The sequence below is a fragment of the Phocoena sinus genome, chromosome 1 (genome assembly GCF_008692025.1).
Source record: "Phocoena sinus isolate mPhoSin1 chromosome 1, mPhoSin1.pri, whole genome shotgun sequence".
NCBI classification, from domain to species: domain Eukaryota; kingdom Metazoa; phylum Chordata; class Mammalia; order Artiodactyla; family Phocoenidae; genus Phocoena; species Phocoena sinus.
Genome location: NC_045763.1, coordinates 21,171,403 through 21,186,518, shown reverse-complemented (window position 1 = coordinate 21,186,518; position 15,116 = coordinate 21,171,403). Strand labels below are relative to the sequence as shown.

The following is a 15,116-nucleotide window of genomic DNA, read 5'->3' as shown; positions in this document are numbered from 1 at the left end:
GTCACTTTTTTTTTAAATAAATTTATTTATGTATTTACTTTTGGCTGCGTTGGGTCTTCATTGCTGTGCGTGGGCTTTCTCTAGTTGTGGTGAGTGGGGGCTACTCTTCGTTGAGGTGTGTGTGCTTCTCATTGCAGTGGCTTCTATTGTTACAGAGCATGGGCTCTAGATGCGCAGGCTTCAGTAGTTGTGGCGCATGGGCCTCATTAGTTGTGGCGCACAGGCTCAGTAGTTGTGGTGCACGGGCTTAATTGCTCTGCGGCATGTGGAATCTTCCTGGACCAGGGCTCAAACCCGTGTCCCCTGCATTGGCAGGCGGATTCTTAACTGCTGTGCCACCAGTGAAGCCCGTCACTTCTTTTTTTACTATTCTATGAACCCACCTTCTCCTCCTACCACCCCAATTTTCAGTTCTCTTTCGCAGCAAAATTTGAAAAGATTGCTTGTTTCTCCACTTCCTCACCTTCCATCTCTTCTTTATTTACTCTAATTAGTCTTTTTTTAATACTCTGACCAAGGTTACAATGACCTACTTATTGCCAAAGCCAGTGGACCACTATTGCTTTACTTGACTTACCTGCATTTGACACAGTTGACCCCTGACTTACCTGCATTTGACACAGTTGACCCCTTCTTCCTTCTGGAAATAATTTTCTTTTTCCTTAGGCTTCTGTTATGGACGGAACTGTATTTCCCCCAAATTCCTATGTTGAAACCTTAACTCCCAGTGTGACTGCTTTTGGAGATAGGGCCACTTAAAGAGGTAATGAAAGTTAAGGGAGTTTGTAAGGGTGGGGCCCTAATCCAATATAACTAGTGTCCTTACGAGAAGAGGAAGAGACCCCAGGGACTCATAAGCAAGCAGAGGAAAGACCATATGAGGCAGCTATCAGCAAGCCAAAGAGAAAAGCCTCAGGAGAAAGCAAACCTGCCAACACCTTGATCTTGGACTTCCAGCCCTGAGAACTGTAAGAAAATAAATTTCTGTTGTTTATCACTCAGTCTGTAATAGTCTGTTATGGCAGCCCTAGCACACTCATAGAGCTTCCATGTCACCACACTTACCTGGTTTTCTTCCCACCTCACGAACACTCTTTCTCAGTGTCCTGACTTACTCAGATTTATAACTGTTGGGGGCTTTGTCCTTTATCCCCTCCTCTTTTCCTCTATCTATACTTTCTCTGTAGGTGATCTCTTTTCTTTTTTTTTTTAATTTGGCTGGCTGCATTGGGTCTTAGTGCTAAGATCCCTTAGTACACGGGATCTTTGTTGAGGCATGCAGGATCTTTCGTTGTGGCGCGCAGGCTCTTCTTTGTGGTGCGCAGGCTTCTCTCTAGTTGTGGCATGTGTGCTCAGTAGTTGCGGCACGCAGGCTTAATTGCCCGCAGCATTGTAGGTGACTGCATGATGCCTCTGGCCCAGACCTCTCCTGAGCTCCTGGAGAGCCCTACTTGGGTCGATTAACAGATATCTCAGAACTCACATGGCTGGTGATGGATGGTGGTGACGGTTGCACAACAATGTAAATGTACTTAATGCCACTGAACTATAGACCTAAAAATGGTTAAAGTGATAAGTGTAATGTTACGTATATTTTAACACAATAAAAAATTTATAACTTTATGAGACAATCTGAAATTTGAACTCTTAATAGATATTCTATTATATTCAAGAATTATTTTTTTTTTAAAAACCAACATGGCCAACACTGATACTCCCACACACACACACAAATTCCTCCCAAATTCTTCCCCATTGAGCTAAATGGCCCCTTCAAGCACCAATTTGCAAAAGCCCAAACCTCCGCTCATCTATGCATTTGGACGAGCCAAAATCTGACCTCATCTAATCCATTAGTAAGTCCTGTTAGCTCTCCTTCCAAAATATATCTTGATTCTGTCTCCTCACCTTGCTGTGTGAAGCAAGATGCTGGGACTACTCCAGTCTAAACCAGCGTCATCTCCTGCTTGAAATCGACTCCGACAGCTTCCTCTCTGGTCTCCTTACCTCCTTTCTTGTCACTTTGTAATCCATCCTCCACCCAGCAGCCAGAGCAATTGCTCTTAAGGATAAGCCAGGTTTTGTTATTCCCTTGCTTAAAATTAGCCCTATTAGGGCTTCCCTGGTGGTGCAGTGGTTGAGAGTCCGCCTGCCGATGCAGGGGACATGGGTTTGTGCCCCGGTCCGGGAAGATCCCACATGCCGCGGAGCAGCTGGGCCCGTGAGCCACGCCGCTGAGCCTGCACGTCCGGAACCTGTGCTCCGCAATGGGAGAGGCCACAACAGTGAGAGGCCCGCATACCGCAAAAAAAAAAAAAAAAAAAAATTAGCCCTATTGCCATTGCATTCAGGATAGATTCCAAGCTCCCAACCATGGCCTCCGAGGAGCAGCAACATCAGGGCCCTGCCCACCTGTCCAGTCTCATCTTGTCCCACACACTCCCCTTCACACACCAGGCTCCCTCCTCACTGGCCGCTTTTACTTCCTCAAATGCCCTGTCCTAGTTCCTAGGCCTTTACCAGCAACTCCTTTTCACCCATCAAGTCTCAACCCAAATGCCACTTCCTCTGTGAGGTCTTTACTGACCTTGATATACAGATTAAGTCTCCATCTCCATGATTTTTGCTTTCAAAGTACCTTGTGCTCATCCTGTGTAATTACTTACCACAATTGAAATATACAGTTAAGAAATTTTGGTTCTAGGGACTTCCCTGGTGGTCCAACGGCTAAGACTCTGTGCTCCCAATGCAGGGGGCCCGGGTTCGATCCCTGCTTAGGGAGCTAGATCCTACATGCATGCCACAACTAAGAGTTCACGTGCCGCAACTAAGACCCAGCACAGCCAAAATAAATACATAAATAAATAAATATTTTTAAAAAGAAAGAAAGAAATTTTGGTTCTATATCCATCCCCTTTCCCTGGAATATAAACTTCAAGAAAGATAGAAACTGTCTGATTCATCCGAGCATTCAGCTCAGAGCCTCAAATGTAGAACCTCAATAAATATTTGGGGAATGAATAAATGGTCTGTGCCTGTTACTGTTGACTCTCATTATATAACTTTTCAATAAATATTGGTAAAATTTATTTTACAAATTGGTAAAATTTGTTGGTAAAGTTTAAGTGCCCAGTACCGTACCAAACACTTTATAAACATTATTTGACTTAACATAATGCTCCTATGTTGTTATCCCCATCTAGGGGAGGAGAAAACAGGGCCAGAGAAATGAAGTCATGTGCCCAAGGCCACACAGCTGAAAGGGTAGAGCCAGGATTCAAACCCACGCAGCCTGAGTCCAGCGCCCACACACTTACCCACTTCTCATCTCAGAGTTCCGCCTCCCTGAACTGGCATTCTGATTTTATAAATCAGACCCAGGTGCTTGTTTGATGTGACTCCCCGCTGAGAGACCTAGGCCTGATCTTGAGCCCCGGTAAATTCACTGAAATAATCAACGTTGCCCAGGAAGGCCTCTTGGTGATAAGTCAGCCTCCCCTAGTCTGACCCCATCTATATTTGAACACCATCAACAGCAGGTAAGTGCGTGATTACACCACCATGTGCTAAGTTCTCTATTGGGGGGGTGAACCCGATGACCTGGGAACTCAGGGAGTGAGCAAATTGTTCTGCCAAAGAGGTGGAGAGGGAAAAGCTGTGAAGCCTGTGCTAGACCATAAAGGGTGACCAGGAACTTACCAAACAGAAAGGGTAACAGAAAGACATCCCAGGCACAGGGAACAGCTTGGAGGCACAAAGTTGCATGACGTGTTCAGAGTATGAAAAGGCATCTAGTCCTGACCCTGCCTCCCAGTTCCAGTCCTTAACCCAGGCCCTCTGCTGCCCAGGGTTTCCCAGCTGCATCCTCAAGTAGTCAGGCCTCTGTACAGAGCAAGAGCATACGTGTGCACCGTGGTCATAGGATTGCAAAGCACTTTCACCCACATTGCCTTGCGGGGCACCCTTTAATTTACAGATGATGCCCAGCCCAATGCCTGACACTGGGCAGTAGGTGCTCAGTAAGTGTCACTGTTTAGAATGATGATGGTTGTTGTCCCTGTTTGAATAGTAACACCTTCGTCCTGTTGTCACATGACGATTAAATAATTACTGGGAAAGCACTTTGTAAACCATAGAGTGCTGTACAGATGAGAGAGTGTTGTCATGACCTTTTCCTCCAGAAAGCCTTCCAAATTCAAGCTACTCAGCCCCATGGCTCCACTGTAGGGTTCCCGCCCCCCACCGACGCTCCCCTGTTAGAGCTACTGGGAGCAGGGCTGTCTCTCCCTCCTCAGAATGGGGCCTCCTCAGGGCTGGCCTGTGTCTCCCCATCACACTGAAGACCCCCAAGAGCCAGGCTTATCTCCTCTATCAGACTAGGGTCTCTGGGGCCTGGCCTGTGCCACCCCAATTAGGTCTGGGGTTCCTAGAGCTGTGTCTTCCTCTTGAGACTGGGGACTCCTAAGGGAGACACTCCTGTGTCTCTCCCTTCAGATAGAGGGCAGCTGATGGACCATCTTCCCCCAAGAGGCCTCCTACCCCTCTGAGTGAATGGCCCCAGTCAGGCTCCAGGCTGTGGAGATCCCAGCTGAGGCCTTTCCTTACCCTCCAGGGCCTCCAGGGCTGACTCTGGCCTTCAGGCCACACACAGGGCTCAGAAAACACAGTTCCTCACAGTGCAAAAAAATGCAAGACTTAAAACCCGGAATCCCAACTTCCAGCCCAGCTTTTCCATGACCCCCAGTGAGGGTTCTCCTCCCTCCTCTGGGTCTCCTCTTCCTCAACTTCTTCCTCAACCTCTTCCTCTAGGAAACAAGGGTGAAAGCAGCAACAATAACAATTGTCCTCTTTTACAGAGCACTTGCTGTGCCAGGCACTTTATGTTCTCACAGCACCTAAGAAACGCATTATTAGAAGCAGGTTTGCTGTAAAACTAATGAAGCTCAAATTCCAGGACCTTGCATTTGCATGGGCCCTTCCAAGGCAGCAATGTCTTCTTAGGTCCCAGCAATGTCTTCTTAGGGTCAAATACATGTATATTTTTTTCTTTTTAATTTGCAAAAAATAAAAATTTAAACTACAACTGGTCAAGATCACTGTTTTTTCCCACTCTATCCTTCTTCCCAATATAAATTACTCCCAAGGCACCTGGAAGTATGCGGGTGGTGGAGGAGAAACACGGCTTTGTATGGAGCAAGAAGCAAATCTGTGCAAAATTCTTTCGGTCATTCATCACTAAGTTGTCATTTCATATTGACACCAACTCTAAAAGGAAGTTCCCTCCTATAAGGAATAGGCAGCATATGCAATTATAAATGTTCCATGCATGTTTTTCTTTTCCCATAGGCATTACACAATGTAGAATCTATAAAAATTCTGATTACAAACATACAAGCAGTACTACAGGTAGCAAATACTGGGTTGGCCAAAAAGTTCATTTGGGTTTTTCTGTAAGATGTTACGGAAAAACCCAGATGAACTTTTTGGCCAACCCAATACATCTATGTGTGAAAGGGCATGTTTTACATCTCCTTACTATCAAGAATAAAACTTAAAAAAAATTAACATTGCAAGAGGAAAGACAGAATCATCTCTCTATTCTCACTGTAGAAATTTATTTTTAAAAATCACTGACAGCTCTACCTCCTTCTCTTCCTTTGTCTTCCTGAAAATGTCCATCCTAAAACTATTGGGTAGAAAGGAACAAGGTAAAAGCACACACCAGTGAAAGAGGGCACCACGGTGGCCTCAGCAGGGGCGGGAGGGTGTCCTCAAAGAGCAGCGACCTGGCATAGAGGGACAGGCCCAGCAGGGTGAAGAAGTCCATGAGTGGGAGGGGGCAACCTGACCCGAGGAATCAGAGCCCAAGTGGGGAGAGGAAGGCATCTTACAGCAGAGAGGGTTGTGGCGGAGACGGCAGATTGGTTACAAATGGAGGCTTGATCCAATGCGTAAATAAGTTAAAAATAATGAAAACCAGATTTCTCAGTGTCAGAGAAGAGAGGTATAATATAGAAAGGGCGAAAACTAGAATGAATCCCATTATAGTGGATTAATATTACAGGTAATAGTATGAACTCATGTTTTTCAGTATGTGTAAATAAACATAGGTATAAATGTGTGTGTGTGTGTGTGTGTGTACATTCCCTAACTCTGGGAGGGCTGGGAAGCAGTGGCACCCTAATAGCGATTAATAGATCGTCGTTTCTAAATATGATTCTGGTACCCAGATCATGGTGGGGGTTTTTTTGTTTTTGGGGGTTTTTTTGCGGTACGCAGGCCTCTCACTGTTGTGGCCTCTCCCGTTGCGGAGCACAGGCTCCAGACGCGCAGGCTCAGCGGCCAAGGCTCACGGGCCCAGCCGCTCCGCGGCATGTGGGATCTTCCCGGAACGGGGCACGAACCCGTGTCCCCTGCGTCGGCAGGCAGACTCTCAACCACTGCGCCACCAGGGAAGCCCCCCATGGGGAAGCCCCCCGATCATGGTTTTTAAATACTATTCTCTACTAAAAGATTAAATCAGAGCTACACGTAGTACTAGTTGATTCCAGGGGCTGGAAAAGTGATATCTTCATATACTAGGAAACAAAGGATGTTCAAAGAGTAATGGGGGCATGTCAAAAGGACATAGACCCCAGCTTGAAGGGGATCCCATCGGCCAAGTCTGTGACAATCTGAGCATCAAAATAAATAACGATAGTAACGACTACAAGCCACTGAATAAAATAGGAGACCATGAATTCATAGTTAAATACAAACACACACAAGTACATTCAATGTATGAGGAGGAATGTTTACATAGTTTCAAAGTACCTCCTCAAGAAATACTGATTCAGGGACTTCCCTGGTGGTCCAGTGGCTAAGACTCCTCGCTCCCAATGCAGGGGACCCAGGTTCGATCCCTGGTCAGGGAACTAGATCTCACATGCTGCAACTAAAGATCCTGCATGCCGCAAGGAAGATCCCGCATGAGCGGCAACAAAGATCCCGCGTACCACAACTAAGACCCAGTGCAGCCAAATAAGTAAATAAATACATATATATTAAAAAAAGTAAGAAATACTGATTCATTTAAAAGGGGGAAAGAGTAACTGGTATACAGAAGAGTCTGACAGAAATCCCCTTAATCAAGTGACCAAGTGAACCCTGGGACAAATGGAAATGTGTCCTCCCTGATATATCAGGGTGTATCAAGAACACAACATCACTTCCAGGGACAGTCTAATCACAAGAAAGCCACAGACAAACTCCAATTGAAAGCCATGAGACAAAATAACAACTCTTCAAAAGTTTCAAGGTTGTGAAAGGCAAGGACAGACTAAGGATAGTTTTCCTGACCAGTAGGGGCTAGAGTGACATGGCGAAGAAATGCAATGTGTGATTCTGGACTGAGCCCTTTTACTATAATGATTTCACTGGAGCATTAAAGGCGAAAACTAGAGATTAGATATTAATTTCCTGATGTTCAATGAGATTAGATGTTAACTTCCTGGTTTTATTCAATGTTAATTTCCTGATGTTGATGATTATGTTGTGGTTATGTAGGAAAATGTCCTTGTTTGTAGGCTTTACACACTAAAGTATTTGGGGGTGATGGGGCTCAGGTTGGCAATTTACTTCCAAAGCGTTCAAGGTAAAAAAAAAGTTCCCTGTACTGTACCTGCAACCTTTCAGTGTTTGCATCAGTTTCAAAATAAATATCATTAACATGTGAAGAGGCGAGCAAAGAGTGTGCAGCTAAAATATGTAGGCAAATATTGTCAGGCAATTGATCAGTAAAAGTACTTTGTTGGGCTTCCCTGGTGGCGCAGTGGTTGAGAGTCCGCCTGCCGATGCAGGGGACGCGGGTTCGTGCCCCGGTCCGGGAGGATCCCACGTGCCGCGGAGCGGCTGGACCCGTGAGCCATGGCCGCTGAGCCTGTGCGTCCGGAGCCTGTGCTCCGCGGCGGGAGAGGCCACAACAGTGAGAGGCCCGGGTACCGAAAAAAAAAAAAAAAAAAAGTACTTTGTTATTCTCCTGGGTTTGTGATGTTTGTACTTTGTACTGATTTGTTTTATCATTTATTAAATGTTCACTTTCACACCTGATTTTCTATTCTTAATGAAGGCCCTACAAAATTGTATCAGCTCATGCGTGGGCTTTCTTACTACCCTTTTAAAGATGAGAAAACTGAAGCACAGAAATATAAAGAGACTTGCCCAAGGTCTCTCAGTTAAGTGATGAAGAAGAATTTGGACCCAGACAGTCTGACTGTAAACTCTCCTTCCATGGGATGTTGTGAAGACCCAGTAAGATAAAAGGGCATTAAAGGAACTTTATAAACGTAAGAATGAAGATTATTATGCAATTGTAATTGCATGAAAGATGCGTGCCTGTCTGCTGGGGCCTGTTTGCCTTACTTCCTTAGTCAGAGGGAAGGGAGAGCAAAGTCCTCCTACTGTATGCCAGAAACTGCTTGGAATTCAACACGTAGGATCTCACTTTGTCCTCACAGCATCGCTGCAAGCAGGCGTTGTCCCGGATGAAGCTTCTGAGGCCCACAGAGATTTGGGGTTCAGCCCACAGTCACATAACTGAAAAGTGATAGAGCCAGGAGCAGATGCCAGGGATGGTGATGGCTGCCCAACAGTGTGTTAGCAGAAGGGTTGCCAGGCTGGGCTTGCCAAGGTCTACAGACATAACGCAGCCAAGGACCTTCCCACCAGCTCTCACAACCCATGCCCCAGCATCTGAGACAGATGCCTGGGACAGGGGAGCCATATGGCTGGTGGCAGAGCAACGTTTCTGCCCAGATCATAAGTGGGCAACATCAGCAGACCAGGAAGCAGCAGCAAGGCAGGGGCCCAGGTAGTCAACAGCTCTGGCTGCACAACTGGGGCAGTGGGTCCAGGGGAAAAAGCAAGGACTTTGGAGTCAGACTGGTGTGGGCTCTGTCTCTTCTTAGTGGTGTGAACTTGGGCAAGTCACTTTACCTTTTGAGTCTCAAAAAGTAAGAATCGTGCCTCATAAGGAAGCTCTGAATATTAGAGTGGGAAGTGCCTGGCACATAGTAGGTGCTCAGTAAACAGCAGTATTTCATTGTCATTCTGCAAGGGCTTCTCAGCAGATATGGCCCCTCAGGAGCTCCAGGAATCCAGGCTGGGGAGAAAGAGCTCTTAAGGACCTTATTCGTGCAGGGCCCCCCAGAACTGGAGGAAGAGGAAGGCAGCCTCCTAGACTGCACAGTGGGCAAAGTCCTCCCAGCCCCCCAGGATCCTGGCTCCCTTCCCCGAAGCCTATTCCTCACCAACAACAGGAGTAGGGCCCCAAGGTTAGGCAAACAAGTGAGAGATAAGGCGCTTCCAGGCTGGGCCTTGTATTCAAGGCTTGTCCAGCTCTGGGGCTGGCTTCCTGGCTGAGCGAGAGTCCTGCAGGCACAAATAGGGCCACCTGCCATGGCCACCTGCTGATCGTGCACCTGAGGCCTTGGTGCCCTGGTACAGGCTGGGTTAATGACCCTGTTTATCCACTTGAATCATCTGATAAGGGGCAGCAGGGCCAGCAGGCAGGTGACCCTGTGCCCTGCACCCGCTGCTTCATTGACTGAAGTGATATCAGGGCCACGTGGAGCTTCCAGGCCTCCCTCCCCCGCCACTTCCCCACCGGTCCTGCCAGGGTCAGTGTGAGTTTCTTTTTTTTTTTTCAATGAACATGACTTCTGGAGTCAAGGTTGTTGGGCGGTTCCCCCCTCCCTCCCCCATTTGCGGATATAAATAGCACCCACAGCACAAAGCAGGGGGCGGGAGAGCCTGGAGGAAGGAGGAACAGATCCTCAACCATGAGCTCCAGCCAGCCAGGGACCTGCCCATGCCAGGGTGCTGCAGGCCGCCCAACCATTCTGTATGCACTTCTGAGCCCCAGCGTCAGGGACTGGCCCTCTGTGCCCCCAGCCCGTGGCCACTGCCTGTGCAGGCAGCACCGGCCCGTCCGGCTGTGTACTCCCCATCGCACCTGCCGGGAGGCCTTGGATGTTCTGGCCAAGACGTTGGCTTTCCTCAGGAACCTGCCGTCCTTCTGCCAGCTGCCCCCCCAGGATCGGCGACAGCTGCTGCAGTGCTGCTGGGGCCCCCTCTTCCTGCTTGGGTTGGCCCAAGACACTGTGACCTTCGAGGTGGCTGAGCTCCCAGTTCCCAGCATACTCAAGAAGATCCTGCTGGAGGAGCCCACCAGCGGTGCAGGCAATGGCCAGGTGTTGGATCGGCCCCAGCCCTCACTGGCTGCAGTGCAGTGGCTTCAGTGCTGCCTGGAGTCCTTCTGGAGTCTGGAGCTGGGCCCCAAAGAATATGCCTACCTGAAAGGGACCATCCTCTTCAACCCTGGTGAGCTCCCAGACATTCCTGGATGGGCCAAGCTGGAGTGGGGGGCAGGGCCCAGCCAGGGACAGCGCCTTCTAAGGGCTTGACATCTGTGATCACTTTGGGTCCTGATTATCACCAAGTAGTCATCTCACAAAAGAGGCTCAGAGAGGCTAATTGACTTGGTGAAAGCCACACAGCCAGGTAGGGGCAGAGCAAGAATGCGGACTCAGGTCTATTCATATCAGTATCTAGTCCTTGCCACTCTGCCTAAGAAATTGCCCTGACCCTCAGGGAAGGTGGAAGTGGGGAAGGGGAGGGTGGGCAGACACAGCTGTGCCTCAGTCACGCCTTCATGAGCGGACTGCATGGGGAAGTTCTGAAGGTGAAACTCTGTGGGTTCAGAAAGACCACATAGAGAAGAGGAATAAAGATGAAGGAGTGTAGGGGAGGAGAGGGAGGAGTCCCCATAAACTTCAGCTGGGAGAGCAACGGATAGAGGAAGTGTTCTTTGTAATCTGGAGAGCATCTAGATGAGAATTCCTCACCAAAGGCCCTCGTAGAATGCATTATTATAATTCATTATAATCATAGTGAATACTCATATTAACTTACCATATGTTAGGTCCAGTTCTAAGACTTTTACATATACTAGCTCATTTAAACCTCATAACAAGCCTAGGAGATAGGTACTATTATTTATCCCAATTTTACCAATAAGGAAACCGAGGCACAGAGATTGAGTAACTTTGTCCAAGGTCACACAGTTAATAAGTGACAGTGTGGGATTCAAACCCAGGCAGCCTGTGTCTTAACCATTGCTCTATACTGCCTCTCCATAAAGGATGGAAAAATGAAGTGATAAATAAATAAATGAAGGAGGTAGTAATGGGGCCTCAAAGACCAAGCCGGTGGCCTCCGGTCTTGGGCCAGTCTTGCCCCGTGGTGTCAGAGTAGGCTACTCACCAGCCATCTGTGCCTTCTCTGCCCGCAGACGTGCCAGGCCTCCACGCCTCCTCCCACATTGGGCACCTGCAGCAGGAGGCGCGCCAGGCCCTGTGGGAGGTCCTGGAGCCCTGGTGCCCAGCAGGCCAAAGCCGCCTGGCTCGTGTCCTCCTCACGGCCTCCACTCTCAAGTCTGTTCCACCCAGCCTGCTTGGAGACCTGTTCTTTCACCCTGTCATTGGAGACGTTGACATCGCTGGCCTCCTCGAAGACATGCTTTTGCTGAGGTGACCTGCTCCAGCTCAAGCAGAGACTGGGTGGAGGCTGGCAGCACTGATTAGGCCTGGTCGTTCCCTGGGTGACCCAGTGTTCCCAGAGGCTTCCCATGAGCAGCTGGTCCCGGCCCAGCCAGGTGGGCTATGGGGCCCTCACTCAGCCCAACCCCATCTTGGCCTTCCTCAGTTTGGACACAGTGCTCCAGCTGTCTGGCCAGCCCTTGGTGGTCCCACAGCCTCTGGGCCAAGACTCCTATCCCTTCCTGGGACGGGGTTGGAAGTTTCGACTGCTCATTGGGCCAGGAGTCCTATTGACTTTGTACAGAACTGACTTAAGTTATTGGGTTTTGTAATAAAAGGTGTGATACACTTGGAGCCTGACACTGTAATTTGTACATGTGGAAGGGACCCGTTCACCTCCCGAGCCACCCTGCCCCTGTCAGTGGGAGCCCAAGAGGAAGGAACTATAAGTGGCACAGAAGCCAGACCTCAGGAAACTGGAATTTTAATTTTTCAGAGTGGGATGATGATTTCATTTCTGGGGTGAGATTTATTTCACGTGGGTCCGAGTTCAGGGGGCAGTGTCAGTTCAGGACCCTCTCATGTCCTTGCCTTTATCTTAGGGGGTAGGGAGTGTCTCTCCCTGTCTTCAAATCCCCTGCTGACCCCTCCCTCAGCTCCTGCCCCAGCCTCCCTCTCACCTCAGTGAGAACTGCCAATTATAGCCAATAAGGAAAATGCAGCCGCCCATTTCCAAATTGAAACAGGTTACAGGAATTTCTTCAGTTTGGGATCATTTGCTTCCCCCATTCCTTCAGCGGACAGAGGAGTCTAGTCCACAGTTCTCCCAATGGCAGGGGGCAAGGGCAATTAGGGCTGGCCTGGAGGCTGCTTGGAAACCGGAGCAGACGGAGGCTAAGTTACCACACCAGCTGTTAAAGTCCGAAACACACTTCCATGACAGTTGGCTCATAGCCACTGCCTGGAGCTCCCCTGCCCCTCTGTGCCAGCCCTTCTCCTGGAATCCATCCCCATGTCCAGCAGCTAGAGGGCAACGCTTGGCATAGCCACGGCTTCCGGGGCTGCTCCATTCAGTGCATGGCTTGTGTCTATTCTGATTAGTCAATGTCTGTGCCTCACTGTTCGTTAAATATTTTGAACATCACTCAGGTCAAAGTCACTGACCTGCAGGGTGGGCAGGAGGGAATGATAACAACACACATGCCTATAGGACCCCCTTTCAGGTCTCCTCCTTTCTCCAGCAATGAGGCCTGTCCCAGCCAGGCCCCACCCCCCTCACCACCACAGTTTGGATTCTTCTCACGGCGGGGCCAAGTTAATTATTACTCAGTGAGAGGTCATTCACTCAGGGACAGCAGTCTAGGAGTCATCATCACTCAGACCTTTCCCTAAAGCCACAAAGAAAGGCACCACAACTGAACCGGCCATGTACCCATTATGGGCACCCAGTGCCAGCAGCAAGGGCACCCCGTCCCTTACCCAATCACCCACTCACCACTCAGACACCCAGAATGAGACAGAATGGCAGAGCTCAGACCCCACAATGAAGACACTCACACAACTCAGACCTACAACCCTCTCTCACAGGCACACTAAGTTGAACAACTCAGACACGCTTACATAGACCCACAAAACAGACCGTCCATCGGCCCACACACAGCACAGAAATGCACAGTCCAGATACACTCACTCAGCGACATACGGCAAACACATTCACAGAGAGGAGACGTGCCCCCAAGCCAGACGTTCACACCTACATCCCTCCACCCATGGCGGGGACACACCAGAGCATGCTCTCCACCTTCCGTATTTCACAGTAAAAGAAAAAGTGGCCCCCAGCGTAGGGGGACCTGAGTCCGTACACTTCAGGTTCTACCCAGAAGCTGCAAGTACAGGCCAAACTGCTCTGTCCAGCATTTAGGGCCTCAATCACTCCCTTTTCCCACGGCGACCCCAATATCCACCCTCCTCTCAGAAAGGCCATGTCCTGCTCAGCGACACCCCCCCAGCCAGGACCTAATCATATCCCCAAGTAGAGATGTCCTCTAGAGCCCAGGAACAAGCCCTGCACCCCTCTACCCCTTCACCCTCCACCAGAACCCCAGACCCAGACCTCAGTCCCTGACACCTGTCCCTGCCCTGCCCTTCCCAACCCTTGGGCCCATCTCACCTTGCAGACTCATGAGTCAACGTGACGCTTTCAAGAGCAGATGACTCATCTCCCCATAGGAGTCAAATCCTGCAGATTCAGGGATTTGGGGTCATTCTATCTTTCATGTCCTTTCACCAACTGCCCCCATTAGTTTACTGTTGCTCCTCTCTGAACTTCAGACTGAGTCTTCCCGCCTCTCACCCACCCTCCCTAACCCTGAGCAGGCATTAGAAAGCGCTCCTCTCCACTCTCCACCCCAGCCTTTTCCCTCAATTTACCTAATGTTTCCATCATCCAAATAGCTTCCCTATTAGCCTACCTTGTTCTTTTGCAAATTTCTTCCCTACCCCTACACACGACTGGGGAGATACACTTCTATTTCTCGTCTGTATCTTTTGAGTCACTCCCTGTGCCCTACCCAAGCCTTCTAGAGGAACATAAAGACAAATTTAGCAAAACTAAAGAGAAAATTATAATACAGTTTTTAAAAATATTTTTATTTATTTATTTGGCTGCACTGGTCTTAGTTGCGGCACGTACGATCTTCGTTGCCGCATACGGGCCCTTCGTTGCAGCATGTGGGATCTAGTTTCCTGACCAGGGATTGAAACCAGGCCCCCCCTGCATTGGGAGAGTGGAGTCTTAACCATTGGACCACCAGGGAAGTCCCTATAATACAATTTTTAAAAATAAATTTATTTTATTTATTTGGCTGTGTTGGGTCTTCGTTTCTGTGCGAGGGCTTTCTCTAGTTTCAGTGAGCGGGGGCCACTCTTCATCACGGTGCGCGGGCCTCTCACTGTTGCGGCCTCTCTTGTTGCAGAGCACAGGCTCCAGATGGGCAGGCTCAGTAGTTGTGGCTCACGGGCCCAGTTGCTCCGCGGCATGTGGGATCTTCCCAGACCAGGGCTCGAACCCGTGTCCCCTGCATTGGCAGGCAGATTCTCAACCACTGCGCCACCAGGGAAGCCCCTCCTATAATACAATTTAATAAGGGCAATAATGCTTTCTCCATGAGACTGCAGGGTTTCCAAAGGTGGTAGGTTGTCTTCACTATCAGTATCTTCACTATCAGATGGGAACTGTGTCACATCAACCAGAGAGGGTAGAGGAAGAAACAGGCTTAGACAGGGTATGCAAGGTTTGGACTGATCACCATCTGTGCTGGGATTTGAACTCAGGCCTGTGTGACTGTGGAGGCCAGGCTCCGGCCAGCACAGGCTGGAGTGAGTCATGGCCAAGATTAGGTTGTCTGGAGCCAGCTCAGCCACTGTTTACTGACTGTCTCTCAGCCTGATCCTTGTCCTCAGGCCCAGCCAGGGCTGACGCACTAGGAAGCAGGAGAGTGGCTGTGGCTCTGGGTCAGCCTCAGGTACCATTTTATTATC

The 15,116-nt window shown here is 49.1% G+C and overlaps 1 protein-coding gene across 1 annotated transcript; it reads left to right on the top strand.

The window, feature by feature from the left end:
• The first annotated feature begins 9,809 nt into the window (after positions 1-9,809).
• On the top strand, positions 9,810-11,930 carry NR0B2 (nuclear receptor subfamily 0 group B member 2). Its single transcript, XM_032653153.1, has 2 exons — positions 9,810-10,359; positions 11,330-11,930. Exons 1-2 carry the CDS (start codon positions 9,819-9,821, stop codon positions 11,569-11,571), a joined length of 783 nt encoding a protein of 260 aa, XP_032509044.1. The 5' UTR covers positions 9,810-9,818; the 3' UTR covers positions 11,572-11,930.
• The last annotated feature ends 3,186 nt before the right edge of the window (positions 11,931-15,116 follow it).

Coding starts and splice junctions, on each gene's coding strand:
- NR0B2 (XM_032653153.1), top strand. CDS start 9,819: ATGAGCTCCAGCCAGCCAGGGACCTGCCCATGCCAGGGTGCTGCAGGC. Junction 10,360..11,329: donor GACCATCCTCTTCAACCCTG/GTGAGCTCCCAG, acceptor CTCTGCCCGCAG/ACGTGCCAGGCCTCCACGCC.